This window comes from Nannobrachium achirus (genome assembly GCF_963921795.1).
Source record: "Nannobrachium achirus genome assembly, chromosome: 6".
NCBI classification, from domain to species: domain Eukaryota; kingdom Metazoa; phylum Chordata; class Actinopteri; order Myctophiformes; family Myctophidae; genus Nannobrachium; species Nannobrachium achirus.
The window spans coordinates 63,733,953-63,750,597 of NC_137815.1; the positions used below are offsets into that span (position 1 = coordinate 63,733,953).

General features: G+C 43.2%; 1 protein-coding gene across 1 annotated transcript in view; it reads right to left on the reverse strand.

Moving 5' to 3' along the window:
- The window catches only part of LOC308287241 (bone morphogenetic protein 7-like), a gene marked incomplete at both ends in the record, with an annotated part of 28,813 nt that extends 20,125 nt beyond the window's left edge, over positions 1-8,688 (reverse strand). Inside the window, one exon of the mRNA XM_080728356.1 lies at positions 8,283-8,688. Within this exon, the coding sequence (XP_080584482.1) occupies positions 8,283-8,688 (406 nt within the window). The remainder of the gene's footprint in view (positions 1-8,282) is intronic.
- Between the last annotated feature and the right edge of the window lie 7,957 nt (positions 8,689-16,645).

Here is a 16,645-nt window from a genome sequence, read left to right on the forward strand (position 1 = left end):
TCTTTCTTATCAACTGTTTTTATTCACAAAAACGATACAATTATGTAGTATACAGCATTGTGAATAAAAAATAAATAGACTTCCTCCAACCACTGCAGATGTGCTAGTTATATTATGCATTAACATACCCGACCATACAGATTGGTTCTATTCGTTTAAATAAGTCCCAGATTGTAGTTTTAAAGGGAACAATTCAGCCGATTCTTTCCTTTTTTTTTGTAAAACGTGCTGAAACGAGTTGTTTCACGTCAGCTGGCGGGGATTTTCCAGTGCCTTCTAAACACACAAAAACACATTGTGCATCATATTTTCACACATGATATGATTCTGGTTAAAATTTGATTCTCCCCGTCTCAGCTTTTTAGTAAACAGAAAATACATTTTCAGTTCAGCACACCAAGTGCAAGTGAAAGTGAGCAGACAAAATTGGAACTGGAACACTACATTTGAAGCGGATACGTGCAGGGGCGTCAATTGGGTATGGCAGGGGTGTGTGCAGCTGCCATACCCTGGGTCCAGGGGGGGAAATAAAAGTTACTTTTAAATGTAAATACATGAATGTCTCTTTGTCTATCTGTGCTGGTTATTATGTTGTTAAATAAAATACAGTAAAATAACTACAAATGCAAAATTTTACAAAATGGTCACTTCAACAAGGTTTTATAATTATATTCTCCACACTTTTATTCTCCCCAATCTTGACAAGATGGTATATTCCCAGGTTCCGCAGGTCAGCTGCACAGGTGCAATGCATTATTGTTAATTGTGGCACGTTTACTAACATGCCAAGTTTAGCTGCACTTGAACAACTGTTCCAGGCTGCCAGAAACCGTAGAAACGGGGGAAAAAAGAAAATGTACTTCTCAAAATAAATTAATCATGCCTGGTGTCTTGAACGCATGCCTTCGCGCGCGTTCAAGACACCAGTCATGTTGCCATACCTTAGCTTTTTCTGAACTGACGCTATTGGATACGTGTACTCTTTTCTGATTGGATTAAATACGCAAGCCACCTAAGAAAATATTTTCTGTTTACAAAAGAGCAGGAGAGATGGAGACCCCTGTTACTGAACAACAAACACTCTAAAGCAATGATTACTATCTTAATATAGAACTTCAAATTGAACCCATTAAGACCTGAAGCCGATTGTCTTCTAAATCAAGGGTCTTCAACAAGGGGTCCGGGACCCTCCAAATCTTTGTGTGATAGGTTATTTTTGGCAAAGAGGTTTGGTGTAGAGGAGAAAAAGAGCTTACCAAGTACAGAGTGAAAGGTCAAGTTTGTTAAGTATTGAGTTCAAGTGATTAAATATCTGAAAATAGTCATGAATCCAAAATACACTGATGATTGTGCTGTCAAACAATGAAACTATATGTAATCTGTGAACAGGTTGTGGGGGGGGGGGGGGTCCCTGCTTCATCTCTCTCTCAGCTAAGGGGTCCTTCAACTTGGCCTGAAAACATTGAAGACCCCTGTTCTAAACGAAAAACGTATGTTGGCTAGGGTTGTCATGATTATGACACTTTAATTAATTGTCACTCGGCTATTTCCACTATTTCTTTACTTTAAAAACTATTTATGAACATTTTTAAACATGGACACGATTATGACGATTACGAATAATAAACACGATTATGTCAAATAATTGCGATTAGGCGATTATGTAATAATTGTGACAGCCCTAATGTTGGCTATATCAGTGGTTCTCAAATGTTTTCATGTCAAGGACCCCCAGAATTATATGGATTTGGCTGCGGACCCCCATGTCAAAATATTTTGTTCCAGGGACTCACCAGAAACAAAGATTTTAGTCAACACTTGAGATGCCATCATTTTTCTAATTATTTGGATACAGAGTGCCGTCATTCACGGCGCTTTATTTTGAAGTACCCCGGAAGCCACGATTGCGTCCATGTTGTGGAAATTCACTAAATCCGGATGTAGACCGGGATGTTTACTATCACACAGAAATTATAAATTCTAACCGCGGCCAACCGTCACGGCCCAGTGTCGCCGTGAAAAAAAGTGTTTCTCTGCAATTAAAGCGTTTCTGGAGAAAGATTCCGAGATGAAGCCATTTCTTTGCAGCAGCAATGAATAGGAGATTACACGCTTCCTGATGATGGCGGCCGAGTTGCATCATGGGATATGAAGTTTTTCCGCTCACCACCAGCCGCCGCAGCACCTGTTTACCTGGTTATCATGGTAACCAGCTAACACGTCCCTGGACGCGTGATAACGGCGCATCGGAAGTGTTAAAAATGTTCGCTTTAAATATAATAAAGATTTGCAAAATGTGATGATTTTACAAAACCGTGCTAACAGCCAAAGTATAACATAATGGTTAAAGTGGTTGAAATCTAAAATGGATGCTTTCCCGGGTTTAATGGGTTAAGAGAAAAAGTCTTCAATTCGATGAATCACATCATACAGCCAGTAACTGGGTGACAGTATTTCATAAGGGGCTTTAACAGCGAAAAGAAAGACATCTTTTCACATGGGGATGTAAAAATAATTGGAGGGATAATGAGATTTTCTGGAGGAAGTAAAAAAAATACCTTAATGTGATCTTCTTATGCTGCCTACAGATCAGCTTTGTAAGGAAGAAAACAGTGAGATTTCAACCTGTTTCTTCTCAGAATGACAATACTGCCCCTGTTCCTGAGTGTCCACACTGCAAAATCCAATTTCAAAGTGTCAGTTTATAGTCGGGGGATATCTTCAGAAACAGTGTCATATCCTGGAATAAATTCCTTACCAAAAAAAATCCTTCACCAATGTGTTTGTAAAGGTGTCTAGTAACACATCTCACAAAGACTGAAATTCAGTTTCCCTAGGAGAATCCGTGACAGCTGCTGAAAGTTGGGATCCCATTAAATTAACTATATACAGGATAAAACACACCAAAATAAATATGCCACAGAACAAAGATTGATAGACCTGTAAAGTCAGTGTATGTTTTAAAGTTTCACTTTAACTCTGAGATTGTAAAAGGACCCGTCGTACAGATTTGTTTGAACTTGTGGGTTTTACATTGTGGGGGATTGGGGATATACATTCACTCTATATGACTTTATTATCGAAAGTTTAAAGCTACAGATGTGGATACTGGATAGTCCAAGTCACATAATAATTATTGGTAATTTATTCATTAGTAAATGCACATTTTTTGTCACACTGCACTTATTCACCAAGCCTTGAATTAGGTGTGAGATGAACATATTACAATGGGAGTATAGGATGCTGTAGTTGGACTTAAGACATCATAATGCCAGCATAATGTGGGTGTGTAGACCAGGCCCGGCGCTACAGGGGGGCCTGGGGGGGCATTGCACCCTTAGTTGCAAGTTGTGCCCCCTCAGTTTATATATGTTAAGTCAAGAAAATATCAAAAACAACACAAATATTGTCTGAATATTATTATTATTATATTTTATTATAATAAAACTGGCATCTGTTGTAGGTATTATAGATAATAAAATTAATGTTCATTATTACTAGCCTATATAAAGAAATATGTGCCCCCTCACAATTTTCCAAAGCCCCCTTAGTCATTTCATCCTGCAGCCGGCCCTGGTGTAGACTGTATACCTCCAAGTAACCAATGACACCACCCAAACCATGCATGATATAAAAGGCAAATTGTCCCTTTAATACTTAAAATTAGGGAAGAAAGTATAATGAAAAATAAAAATGTGAGATATATATACCTGTACGTGTGTGTGTGTGTGTGTGTGTGTGTGTGTGTGTGTGTGTGTGTGTGCGTGCGTGCGTGCGTGCGTGCGTGCGTGCGTGCGTGCGTGCGTGCGTGTGTGTGCTTATGTGTGTGCGAGACTGCGAGCGGGCACTGAGGTTGAAAAAAGTCGAGCCGTGCTCTCCCTCACAGTGGAAGCTGTGGTCTATGAAGGGGAAATACCATTATCCATTTTGGTCTTGAAGCGCTCACTCTGGAGACCACCATGGTGAGAGAGACCCCCCTTTCCCCCCCCTGGCAATGAGCAGCAGAGGTGCTGCGGAGGGCTTGACGGAGGAACAATGTCCTCTCAGGGTGTCTTCCTTCATAACGCTCCCCCCCGCCCACCCACCCCTGCTATATTGAACCTTTCAGACGCAGAACCGCATATAAGCCTATTAAGGATTTTCACAAGCGACTACTATTCCGAACCTTTAAAATGCTGTGCTGTGCTAAAAGTCCCTTTAGCTACGTATAATAACTGCAAAGGATTTTTGGATTCATACCACAATCATATGGCAGCTGCTATTTTCCTTAAATGGTCTATCGTCAGCCACGTGTCGTGCACACATAGACATGAAAGGGGGATTGAGCCCCTGCCCTTTTATCCGTCTGTAAAAAAAGTGCCCTCTCCAGACCATGGATGCAGTTTTTACTACGGTGAAAGAAATGCAAATGCCCCTCTTTCCACGCCATACCTGCAGGCAGCATTCAAGAGAATTGCCTTGTCCAAACTCTCCTGAACTTGAATGCAGCATCTTATGTTGAAAGAATTGCCCTCTCTGTGTAGAAATCCATGCCATTGGGGCGCCCGCTGGCCTGGTGGTCAAGGCGCATACCACATACTAGGCTATGATGCCTGCTGGCGTCGCCGGTTCGATTCCCGATCCGGACGACCTATGCCACATGTCATTCCCCATCTCTCTCCCCATTTCCTATCAGTCTACTGTCCTATAAAAAAGCCCAAAAACAAATCTTTGAAAAAAAAGAAATCCATGCCATTACACCTCACATCTCCAGTATTCACTTGTTTATGCTTGGTTATGTGTGAACCGAAAATGGCCGACCTCCAAGCTCATGCACAACGCTGCAAGGAGGCCTGCTATTTTCAATATTTTCACCAAAAGGCCCTTTTAGAAATTTCAGCCCCTGCCTCATAACATTCTCTGCACGTCCCTGAGTGTCTATCGTGTTCCCATAAACACACGCCAAGAGTTAAGGTTAGAGGTCAGATTGAGACACATCTCTGGGATGAACGGGCTTCATATTGAAGATGACCTGTAACCTTCCTCCACGCCTGGGGGCAGGAGGAGGAGGAGGAGGAGGAGGAGGAGGCCGCTGCAGTAGAGGATAGGCTTGGCTTTTGGATGAAACCCCACATCCGGATCATCAGCGCTGCAGGCACCGCGCCGTCTGCTGTTTCACCATAGTGACAGCAGAGCCACAGCAACATCTCCACAGGAAACAAAAGCGGGATTTGCCATTTTTGAATGCAGTGTCTGAATGAAGAAAGACCCCTGAATCCCACCTATCGTCGTTGTCGAGGTGGAAACCTCGTATCTCCAAGTTTCAAATTGTGTACAGTCTTTCGCAAAGTAAAGCCCTGCTTCATCATACAAGGCCGTTGCACAAAAGTAGTGAAAACAGCAGATCTACAAGCGGTGCGAGGCGTTGTGTGCTTGTAGATCGGCTGTTTTCAGTAGTTTAAATCATTTTAAAAATGTTAAATGCAAAACTAACGGTTTTGGACGGTTTTCACCCAACAACGACGCTATTCACAGCCTTCATAACACACACACATGCACACCCAAGCACACACCCACACAGATTAATTCAGCAATTAAATGTGTTTAGATGTTAGTTGTCTGAGAGTCCCCAATCCTTTAGTCAAAACTTGTCATCCACTCCCTAGGGGTTCAAAAATGTCCATCCAAATCCTAGTCATGCGAAACAAAGCCATGCTAAAGCCTCTCTCCCAGGGCTTTGAAGGGATTCTGGGGAAATCGGATATAGGCATGTTGTCATAACATTTATAACTCGGAATGCAGGACAGCTCGATTTCAAGGAGAAGAGAAAGTGACCAGGAAAGTCTCTTTTGTGTCTGAAAGCTCCCCAACATCACGAAGACACAAACACATCAGCTGATGCACTTTGTTGGTATTAGTGCTGTCGACCCCGGCAACAAACAGTGAGACACTAAAAGCGTTTGACACTGAAACTTAATACAGCTAGCCTCACTACTCACTACACTGTTAAATCCTCAGTGTTAACTGACCATTTTTACAATCGAGGCACCAGGGACGTGCTGGGCCCCTGATTCAGCCCGGGAAAAAGAGTTGGAGAGGCCCTCATTGTGCGTTATAGAGAGAGATCTCTCTCCATAGCACTGCTGCTACTCAAAGATTTGCTATTTCAGATCATGACAAGTGACAAGCCAGTGGGCCAATTACATGAGTTATATTTCGTCGTTGTCGGGTGGAAACCTTGTATGTCCAAAACTGTTTGTTTTGTATTCATCATTTAAAAAATGATTTAAATTAGTGAAAACAGACGATCTACAAGCACACAGCGCCTCGCACCGCGAGGCGTTGTGTGCTTGTAGATCTGCTGTTTTCACTACTTTTGTGCGACAGCCTTGTATGATGAAGCAGGGCTTTGCTTTGCGAGAAACTTTACAACTTTGAAACTTGGAGATACAAGGTTTCTGCCCGACAGTGACGATTTACTTTTTTGGCCGCCCAGCCCCCAAAATGGAATGAAGGCCATCATTTTATTTGAATTTTTTGGACCGGCTGGGAATGAACCGGCCGTTCGGGAGTTGTCCCGCTTTTCCCCAATGACCAGCACGTCCCTGCGAGGCACAAATTAAATGAACACTGAGGAATTGAATGTGTATTATTAGCTCTGTTTAGCACTGGGAGGAGGTTCCGCTTCATGCGTAAAGCTCCAGCTGAGTGCAGGACTGGCAAAAAGACACTCAATACCTTTTTTCTGAACATGTTTGTAAAAGAATCACACCTAGTGTGAAGTGAGCGGTGCTATTTATGCGTTCATTTCATTAAGCGTCGCACAAAGCTTGGCCATTGTGGACAACAAACTTTGGGCGCTTTGTGCAAAGATGTATAGGCCAGATGTGACCCTGGGCCTACAACAAACTTTGGACATACAAAGCCAGATAGATGTTGGAGCATAGCTCCTTCCAGGAGCACCTCTCAAAAAATGAAAGGTAATCCAGCAATCCTACAGATGTCTGTAGTTCTTCTGGAAATAAAAAATGTTGAAACAACAAGCTTTTAAATTGATATTTCCCCTGCAAGCTTCTTTTTTCTTTGGGGGAAAAAACAACAACACATTCCCATTTTCACACACACACACACACACACACACACACACACACACACACACACACACACACACACACACACACACACACGCACAATGCCAACACAATGTCACCACATGCACCCCACAGACACAACGATGGAGGGAGGTAGGGTAGTTTATATTAAAAATGTTGTGTTTACTGCCAGTAAACATATTAAGAAGTTAATAATGATTCAGATCCTTGTAATGAGGATTTATCTAAATAAATTGCACATTTGAATCGAATAATCTGAATGCAGATTGCTATTTTCTTTTTTACATATTTTATAAAGCAGTCACTTTAGAGTTGCATGCCTGAGTTCCCTGCAGGTTGAGTCCAGAGTGTGGGGCTGTGGGGGGCAGCATGAAAACAGACTGAATAGGCTACCAGAACCTCACCTTGTCTGACCTCTTTGCAGCATAGAGGATGTTATTACTTAATATTCTCATCTCTTGCCAAACACACATTTTTGTTTAAGCTTTAAGGGAAGTAATGCATTTTGCATGAGTAATTTGACATGCACATTCTGTCTGATGTGAACATATTAACTAAAATAAACATTTGGCCTTATTACACGTACGTTTCCTACAGTATAGGCTAGGCTATGTTATAGTTGTACATAAGCCAAGTGCTTTCAAGGATCTCCTTTTAGTTGCCCTTGTACCAGTGAACTGTACCGTCATGAAACTGTACCTTTTTCTTTGCAAACTTTTAATAAAGTCTTCAATCAATAGTGTTTGAACCATCGAGCATTCGAGTGATTTAGGACTTAGACTCACAAAGTTGTCTCCCTGGAGTTCCAGGGGGGTGATGTCCCCAGCTAAATGATAAAACCAAATGGACCCTTGTGGGTCTGTAAGTGTACAAATGGAACCGGTTCCATGTGTACACTCTCAGAGTTAAATTATCATTGATCTTACAATATAAATTGGGGTCCCACTCCCAGAGATAGAAATGCCATTAAATGGGGGTATGTGGCCTGTCAAACTGGGTTCCTTGAAATTAAAATGGTTGAGAATCACTGCTAGAGCCAGAAAAATCTTCTCTTATGGGGGGTTCCTGGCCTATCTTCTCAAATGGGGGTCCGCGGGGTAGTAAGTGTCAATTTGGGGGTCCTTGACATGAAAAAAGTTTGAGAATCACTGATTTAGGAAATAAATCCTCCAGATAACTGGAGAGACATACCTAGATTGACAAAGCTCATCACCGTGTCTGCGTCCTGCAGAAAGCGGCTATCCTGCGGCGTCGCCATCGGCGGCGCTTGGGTCGCGATGAGAGGCTTGTAATAAGAATAGCCAGGCAGGGGCTCTCCGTGTGTGTTGATCGTGTTGTACAGGTCCAACATGAACATCGGCGCTGCGTTGTTCTTGGTGTGGATGTGCGGTCGCGGACGGTGCGGCAGCCCCAGGATGGACAGGATCTCCCGCTGGATCTCCCTGCGCTCCTGGCTTCGCAGTCGCCGCTGGATGAAGCTCGACTGCACCTCGTTGTCCAGAGAGACGTTGGAGGAGAAGGCGACCTGGGCCACCGTGCAGGAACACCACGTAAAAAGACACGCGATCACCGCCGACGCGCTCGCACTGGTCACCATATTTTTGCTGCGACTTTACGCGCGGTTGTTTTTATTGATTGCCTGAACTTGTACAACAGTCAGAACTCAGACAGTACTTCCAAACAAGTCAAAGGGACCGGACAAAATAATGACGGGAGGAAAAAAGTAAAGAGGAAGATGATGGAAACAGGGCGACCCCGATTCCCCTTCTTGCGTATTGCGTAGTACTGCTGTGCGCGCTCGTGTAGGAACTAAACTTGTGAATGTATTTTATTGAGGTGCTCCTGACTGCGCCCGGGGAGGGAGGGGCGGGATTAGGAAGGGATAGCCCAATACTTCTCACACTTTTTCATGTCAAGGACACCCACATGTACACGTATTATCCCGCGGACCCCCATTTGAAAAGATATAATGCCAGGGAGGGACCCCCATATAAGAGAAGAGTGATTAGCAGTCATTCCCAACCATTTTAATTTCAAGGACCCCCAGTTTGACTTGCATTTTAGGCTACAGATCCCCATTTAATGGCATTGTTATTGCTATCTCTGAGACCCCAAATTATATTGACAATCAATGTTAATTTAATTCAGAGAGTGTACCAATGGAACAGGTCCATTTGGTTCCATTTGTACACTCTTTGAGTAACACATACCATAAGGGTCCATTTGGTTCATTTAGCAGGGGACCACCTGGAACCCACCAGGGCCGGTTCTAGGGTTCAGGTGGCCCTAAGCAAGATTATTTTAGGTGGCCCCCCACTGACGGACGCGCGCACTTATTAACTGTCTTTGAATCGCCAAAACCAAAGTTATAAATAATAATGTCTTCTTCTATCTAGTAGAACATGTGGTGTCTGTTGTTAGCACTCAAGCATGTATCTACTAACTACACATAGGGTTGCCAACTCCCAGAGATTCAAATACTGCGGGCGGCCAAAAATATTTGGGGTTTTGAGGGGCGGTCAAAACCCCAGAAATGCATAGAAATCTGCATTTTGGCACAGATCAGACAGTTCTACCTATAACACACAATAAAGTTTACAATGGAGGTAAAACATTATTAGATCATTCTCTCTGGTTAAAAGCTAACATTTCAAAACCAAGATATAACTATTATAATACATTATCTATTTCTAGACACTGTTTAATTTGTCCAAAAACATGAGTGTAATGTTATAACAAGAAAAAACAACAATTGATTTGAATCAGATTCATACAAAACATCGCACACCTTCATCCTGTGTTCTTTTGGTCTCAAATTGCAACTTGTAGGCCTATTCAACTCTACAGTATGTGGCATATTTTCAGTTCTGTTGTCTTGTGTGAGATCTAAATTGTATTGCGCATTAAAATAATAAGTAGCATTTGGATAGGGTAGGAGTGGGCAACTTAGATGATGGAGAGGGCCACTATATTTCACAATCACTCCAGAGGGCCACAATGCATATTGTAAAAAAAAATTGATCTACAAGCATTGCGGTGATCCATTATTTTCAAATTGTTTTAAATTGGAATCCTGTATTCTTTTTAGCTATTTTTTTTTAACTGGAATCCTGAAAAGTAACATTATTATTTAATTTCAAATACATTTATATGTTCGTATGTTAACCTTATGAAATGCAAATACATTGACAAAAAAGACTATAGCACTGGTCATTATGCTACTACTATAGACTGAAGTAATTAAAGTGGGTAACAGCTGAAATCAATAATATATCAGTATTCCGATATTAACCTGTGGGTCTTGGCCACATGTCGAGAGGGCCACTTCACACTCACTCCACAATGCCTATAGTGAAAAATAGCTGATCTACAAGCTCAAAACGCGTTGCAGTCTTCTCCCTGTGATGTGGCCCCCTTATGGTTGTGGCCCTAAGCGACCGCTTATGTTGCCTATGCCAGGAACCGGCCCTTGACGGACCCCTTGGGGATCCTCGGACCCCACTTTGAGAACCAATGGCATAGCCCATGTCTGCATTCAGTGCAATCAGTGGACGAGTGAGTCGGAGACAGGGGTGTTGCACCAAATTCTGGGCCCTGGGCAGGGCTGTATTAACCATTTGGGCCGGTGGGGGCCCTTGGCTCTCAGGGCCCCTTGGGGGAACTGGGTCGCGTGGTCATTGACAACTTACTAAAATTAAATGTATATGTTAAATCAAAATCAAATGTGTGGGCCCCTCCTCTGTTGTCTACAGGTGCTTTCTTGGCCCACAGGTGATCATCATGGCTTAAAATCCGAGCTGGGTAGTGCGTGTCGGGAGGGAGGGGGGTTATGGTGGGGGTGGGGGGGGGGGGGGGGGCCTAAAAAATTATAGGCCAGGGGTTAATCCGTCCATGGCCCTGGGTACAAGGATTCACTGCGGGCCCCCCATGAATGTTCTTCATAGGGGTAGGGGGTTTAACCCATTTAGACTGGGATACGCATTATTTTGCTGTGAGCTTGTAGATCTGCTATTTTTCAATAACTAAAGTATAAAATAGTTAAGGCCCCTCCAAGTGGGCTCTAATGGCTAGGGTTGGCTGATCACTATTCAGGCACATAGGCCCATTTATTTTATCTCCCAGTATTGGTTCTTATTATTCACATGCACACACGAGAGAGAGTTTGTGAGAAAGAGAGACAGACAGACAGACAGACAGACAGACAGACAGACAGACAGACAGACAGACAGACAGACAGACAGACAGACAGACAGACAGACATGTGCCCAGTGGGACCAGATGCGAGCAAGCCTTCCGTCTGTCTCCCACTGTGCCTGTGTCTCACTTCCTATTGTGGGTGCCAGGTTTCCCACCCTGTGCCCTCCTCTGCTGGGACCACCCCAGGGAACCCCTCTCTGACCTCACGCCAGTCCCCAGCTCAAAGGTCAAAAGAGTCCAACACACTCATTTACTGACAGGGGTCTCGTTTGCCGACTTGAAATGTCCATCTGAAAAGTTCCGTTCACTCAAACAATATGAGCAAACATAAGAGCAGTTTTTTCTCACAACGTGACCACACCAGGGAGGGACGTGCAGAGAATGTTAAAGAGGCAGGGGCTGAAATTTCTAAAAGGGCCTTTTGGTGAAAATATCGAAAATCGCAGACGCGTTGTGAGCTTCATTTCTACACATTGTGAACTTGATTTCTACACATTTCTTGATTTCAACATAAGATGCTGCATTCAAGTTCAGGAGAGTTTGGACAAGGCAATTCTCTTGAATACTGCCTTCAGGTATGGCATACAAAAGGATGCATTTGCATTTCTTTCACCATAGTAAAACTGCATTCATGCTCTGGGGAGGGCACTTTTTACAGACGGGTAAAAGGGCAGGGGCTCAAGCCCCCTTTGATGTCTATGTGTGCACTCGGCAGGACACGGTCCAGTTTGAAGACCCTGTTGTGATATTGTGAATGCTTGTGCTGCATGCAACATGCCACCAAATGTGTCTGCATTATGCGCAAACTTGGAATGTTTTCATGTGATCTCCTGAACCAGGATAGGCATGTGAATGATGCACGTGATGTTGTTTACACATCACACATGCTCACACGAAGGACTCCAGCAGCTCTTCCTTTGTGGTCAATCAATAGGTAATGAGGGATAATCCCCTAATCCCTCGTTCAAGACAGACACCTTGGAACGCGAACAATGGACTTGGGCCCACCCTTGTTGTTAGTGTGGGGTTTTAGGAATTATCAACAGCAGTGGTGGAGACACATGAAGGGACATGCCAATGTCTTGAATTAATTACTCTAGGAGGAAAGCACACCACAGAGAGAGCATTAGAATGGAAATAGGGGAAAGTTGGGAGGTGGTAACAAGTGGGGGTGTGTGTGTACGCCGGCCTCAACAGCAGTGGTTCTCAAACTTTCACATTTCAAGGTCTCCCCCTTAACTCTGACTGTGTACAATTGGAACCAAATGGACCCGTTAGGGTTCATTTGGTTCCATTTGTACACTGTCAGAGTTACAGACTTGTATCGGTCAATTTAGACCTCCCTAAAGGAAGTTAGGAACCCACAGAGTCCCTGGAATCCACTTTGAGAAACACTGCTCTAAAGTATAAACAATGTGTATACAAACCTATGTATTTAATGCATATGCTGAATAGAAATAGGAGATCTCTCTCTTTTTTTATTGTTATATAGTATAATCATGTTTCACCCATGGCTTCTGAATTCACTATTAGATGTGATGTCAGAGCTCTACTAGAGAAACTACACAAGGTTCCACCAATGGTGATTTGTCATTCTGTCTGTCTTTTCAGTAAAGGGGACAAACATCTGGAGCTCTGGTACGCACTGATCTAAAACTAGAGACCAATGGCAATATTTGTAAGGACTCAAATTATAACTAAAATCAAAACAACAGTTCTCACATGATGAATAGATTATGACTGGTTTATTGTTTTGATCCTCTTGTCTTTGCTCTAAAACTCATGCATGTATTTAACTATGACTATAATGTTTTTGTCACTTCACTATATTACTTTGTGTTTTTTGTTTTGTGGAGGTTATGTTTTTGCCTGTGTGTGTGTGTGTGTGTGTGTGTGTGTGTGTGTGTGTGTGTGTGTGTGTGTGTGTGTGTGTGTGTGTGTGTGTGTGTGTGTGTGTGTGTGTGTGTGTGGTTAATCTTGCCAATTACACATGTCCGCAAGGCTATCTAGTGGAAAGTGTGAGTGTGTAATCCAACATCACTGTTTTACAATTCGTCAGAGAGACAGAGAGAGACTGTGACACCTATGATGCCATGCGTAGCCCAAGTTAAGACCACCGGCAAGAGGGACCAACAGGCAGGGACAAATTTGCATTGGGAATCACACTGCCAACTACTGGGCTTTTCAGTAGCTGGCTTTTGATTGCAGTTTAGCATGAGAAACGGCACATCTTTGTCTCTGTCAGTTTTTTTTACAGTCAATGGGTTTGACGCTCTGACATCACGCTCTGACATCACTGTGATGTCAGGGGAACCACACTAACATATTCCCTTTTATGCCCATATATGGAGATCCCTGATGTCATCAATATTAAGCCCATGTATGATGTCAGATGTCATAGACGTTATAGGACTTCCACATAACGAATAACTGAGTAAGCATGTTTGGGGTCTCACAGCTTAGTTCCTCCCGTTCCTATTGGAACATTGGGCGACGAGTCCCCTCCATTTGCTCCGGTCCCTCGCGACCCTTCGTGCTCCATGCCAGCTGACTCCCATCTGACTCAGGTCTTCCTTGGCTGTCTGTCTCCACGTCTTCTTTGGGCTCCCTCTCTTCCTCTTTCCACCTTCTGGTATCCAGTCCATTGCCACACTTGCAGGTCTCTGTCTTGGCAGTCGGAGTACGTGTCCAGCCAATCTCCCTCTCCTGTCAGAAACAATTTCAGACAGTGGTGCCACACCTACCCTTCTCATCACCTCCTCATTGGTGATGAGGTCTCTCCATGAGATCCATGGTGAAATTCTTTCTTGTGCAAGCTCCATTCTTCAGTGTTTTCAGGGGGGGAAAGAAAGAGGAAGAGCAGAGCAAGGAGAAAACATAGGAAAGTATGAGATCAAAAGAAAAAGGCATGTCCAGTGCATATACGGGCAATTGGGCATACCTGAACACCTGCCATAGGCAGATAAGACGCCACCACTAACTTAGCGGTCTACACAGTAGCATAGGTGACCGTGTACTACTCACAGTGGTTAGCACTGTTCCCTCACAGCAAGAAAGTCCTGGGTTTGATCCTCGGCTGGGGCGGCCTTTCTGTGCAGAGTTTACATATTCTCGTGTTCACGTTGGGTTTCCTCCCTGAGCACTGAGCACTGCACAGTGTGTGATCACTGCTCACCATAGCTGCTCACTGCTTCTGAGTAGTTAGGATGGATAAAATGCACAGGACATATTTCCACAAAGGGATAAGTAGCCTACACCTTCACACATTCACGTCTCTGTCTAAAGTCCTCCAGATGGTCCATGGCTTGATGTGTCTCAAAATAACCTATGACAACTTCAAGTCCTACTTCTATTTCCCTTACTTATACATCTACAAGAGTGTCAATATGGCACAAAAGGCCCCCCACAAGGGCACGGTGACGCAGTTGGTAGTGCTGTCGCCTCACAGCTAGAAGGTCCTGTGTTTGATTACGCTGTGGGCATGTTCTCTCTTCTGCGTCATCAGTGCCCATAGCCTTAGGGGGTTGGTGAAAGGGCCTTTCTGTGTGGAGTTTGCATGTTCTCCCTGTGTCCCCTGGGCCTAAGGTAGATACAGTAATCCTTTCCCATCATATACCGTAGTAAATCCCTTACTGGTTGGAATAATGTATTCCTTCCATGTGCTACGTCCTACAGGGAAACTCCCCCCCTGTCAGGTGATAAGAAGCAGCGTGCTCAGGTGATAAGAAGCGGCCTGCTCACTCCTCATGCATTGAAGGAAGCATGTGCTCAGTTGGGGGCTCTCCCCATGTTGGCAGAGGGAGAGTAGCTCCCAGGATTACAGCTTAGGCATTTGGCACTGGGTGAAAAATGGGTTACAAAATCGTCTGTTTTTGGTGAGCAACACCTGTGCATGATGAAGTATAGACCTAACTCAGGCCATAAAACTAAAAAAAACAAAAAAAAAACGAAGGCATATTTCATGTTTAGGTTATGTATTTTGGGGTCAGATTGATCAGGAAAATAAACTCATGAAAATGCACCCATGTGACCATAACAAAAGTGGTCAGAAGGGTGGGCTGGGCCCACACTTCAATAAGTGGCCCTGACAAAAAAAATTACCCCCCAACCGGGCCATCCCCCAAATGTTTACTGTAAAAAATATATTCTTGATTACTACTCGTTTTAGTCGTTTATAAGATGTTTAGATTTATATTATTGTGGGCTCGCCTATAAGGCGAGCACACTTTAGATATTGTCATTATTTCTATACTAGGCAGGCAGTCAGTGCAAGTATCAAAAAACTTCGGTTCCTTTCTACTCCTACATACTTAGTGAGAAAATGAAAATAAAAACATCAATGTGTTCAGCTTACTGTGGCGACGTGTGCTATTACTTTTTACAGCAATCGGCCAAATGGTGGCGCTGTAGGAAGCCTTCGAAAGTGCGAACTTTGAACAGGTATAGCTCATGCTGTGTTTGAGGTAAAGCCATGAAACCTGTATACACGTATGCGTCTCCTCATGCCGAACAACTTTTACGCTCTGACTTTTGACCTTTGACCTTTAGATCTCCCACAATTTGGAATTATATGAAAAACAGTAAAAATCTATCTCCTCCTGGGTTTTTTTCGTTACGCGCACAAAACTTTTTTCACATGAACTTTGGACCAATACGGTCAGATTGATCAACCAGATTTCTTTTAAAGTGAAATATAATTTTTTAATAATTCAATCAATATTGCGGTTTTATGCAAATTATTCTTCGGCCTCTAAATCATACATGCAAAGTTACACGTTCATGGCATTTGGCAAAGATGTAGAGGGTTAGTCAAAGTATTACTGAAACCAATTTTAGTCCAATCGGCCAAAGGGGGGCGCTATACGAAGCGTTTGAAAATTCAAACTTCAAACGGGCATAAGTCATGACTCGTTTCGTTTTAAGACATGCAACTTGCTTACACGCGTGCTTTGACTCGAGCGGAAGACATCTGTGTCTTTGTTAAGTAAGCTCCGCCCTTCGATTTTCCGCCATTTTGAGCAGTTTGTAAAACGCGTAAACCCGCTTTTATTCTGGAATTTTCGCTCCACGCGCACAAAACTTTTTTTACGTGAACTTTGGACCAATATCTAAAGATCTGTCAGATCGGATTTTTTTTTTTAATTGAAACATGCTTTTTTAATAATTCAATGAATATTGCAGTTTTATGCAAATTATTCTTCTGCCTCTAAATCATACATGCAAAGTAACATGTTCATGGCATTTGGCAAAGATGTAGAGTGTTAGTCCAAATATCACTAAATCCAATCTCACTCCAATTGGCCAAAGGGGGGCGCTATATCATTTTGAGCAGTTTGTGAAACGCTTAAACCCGTTAG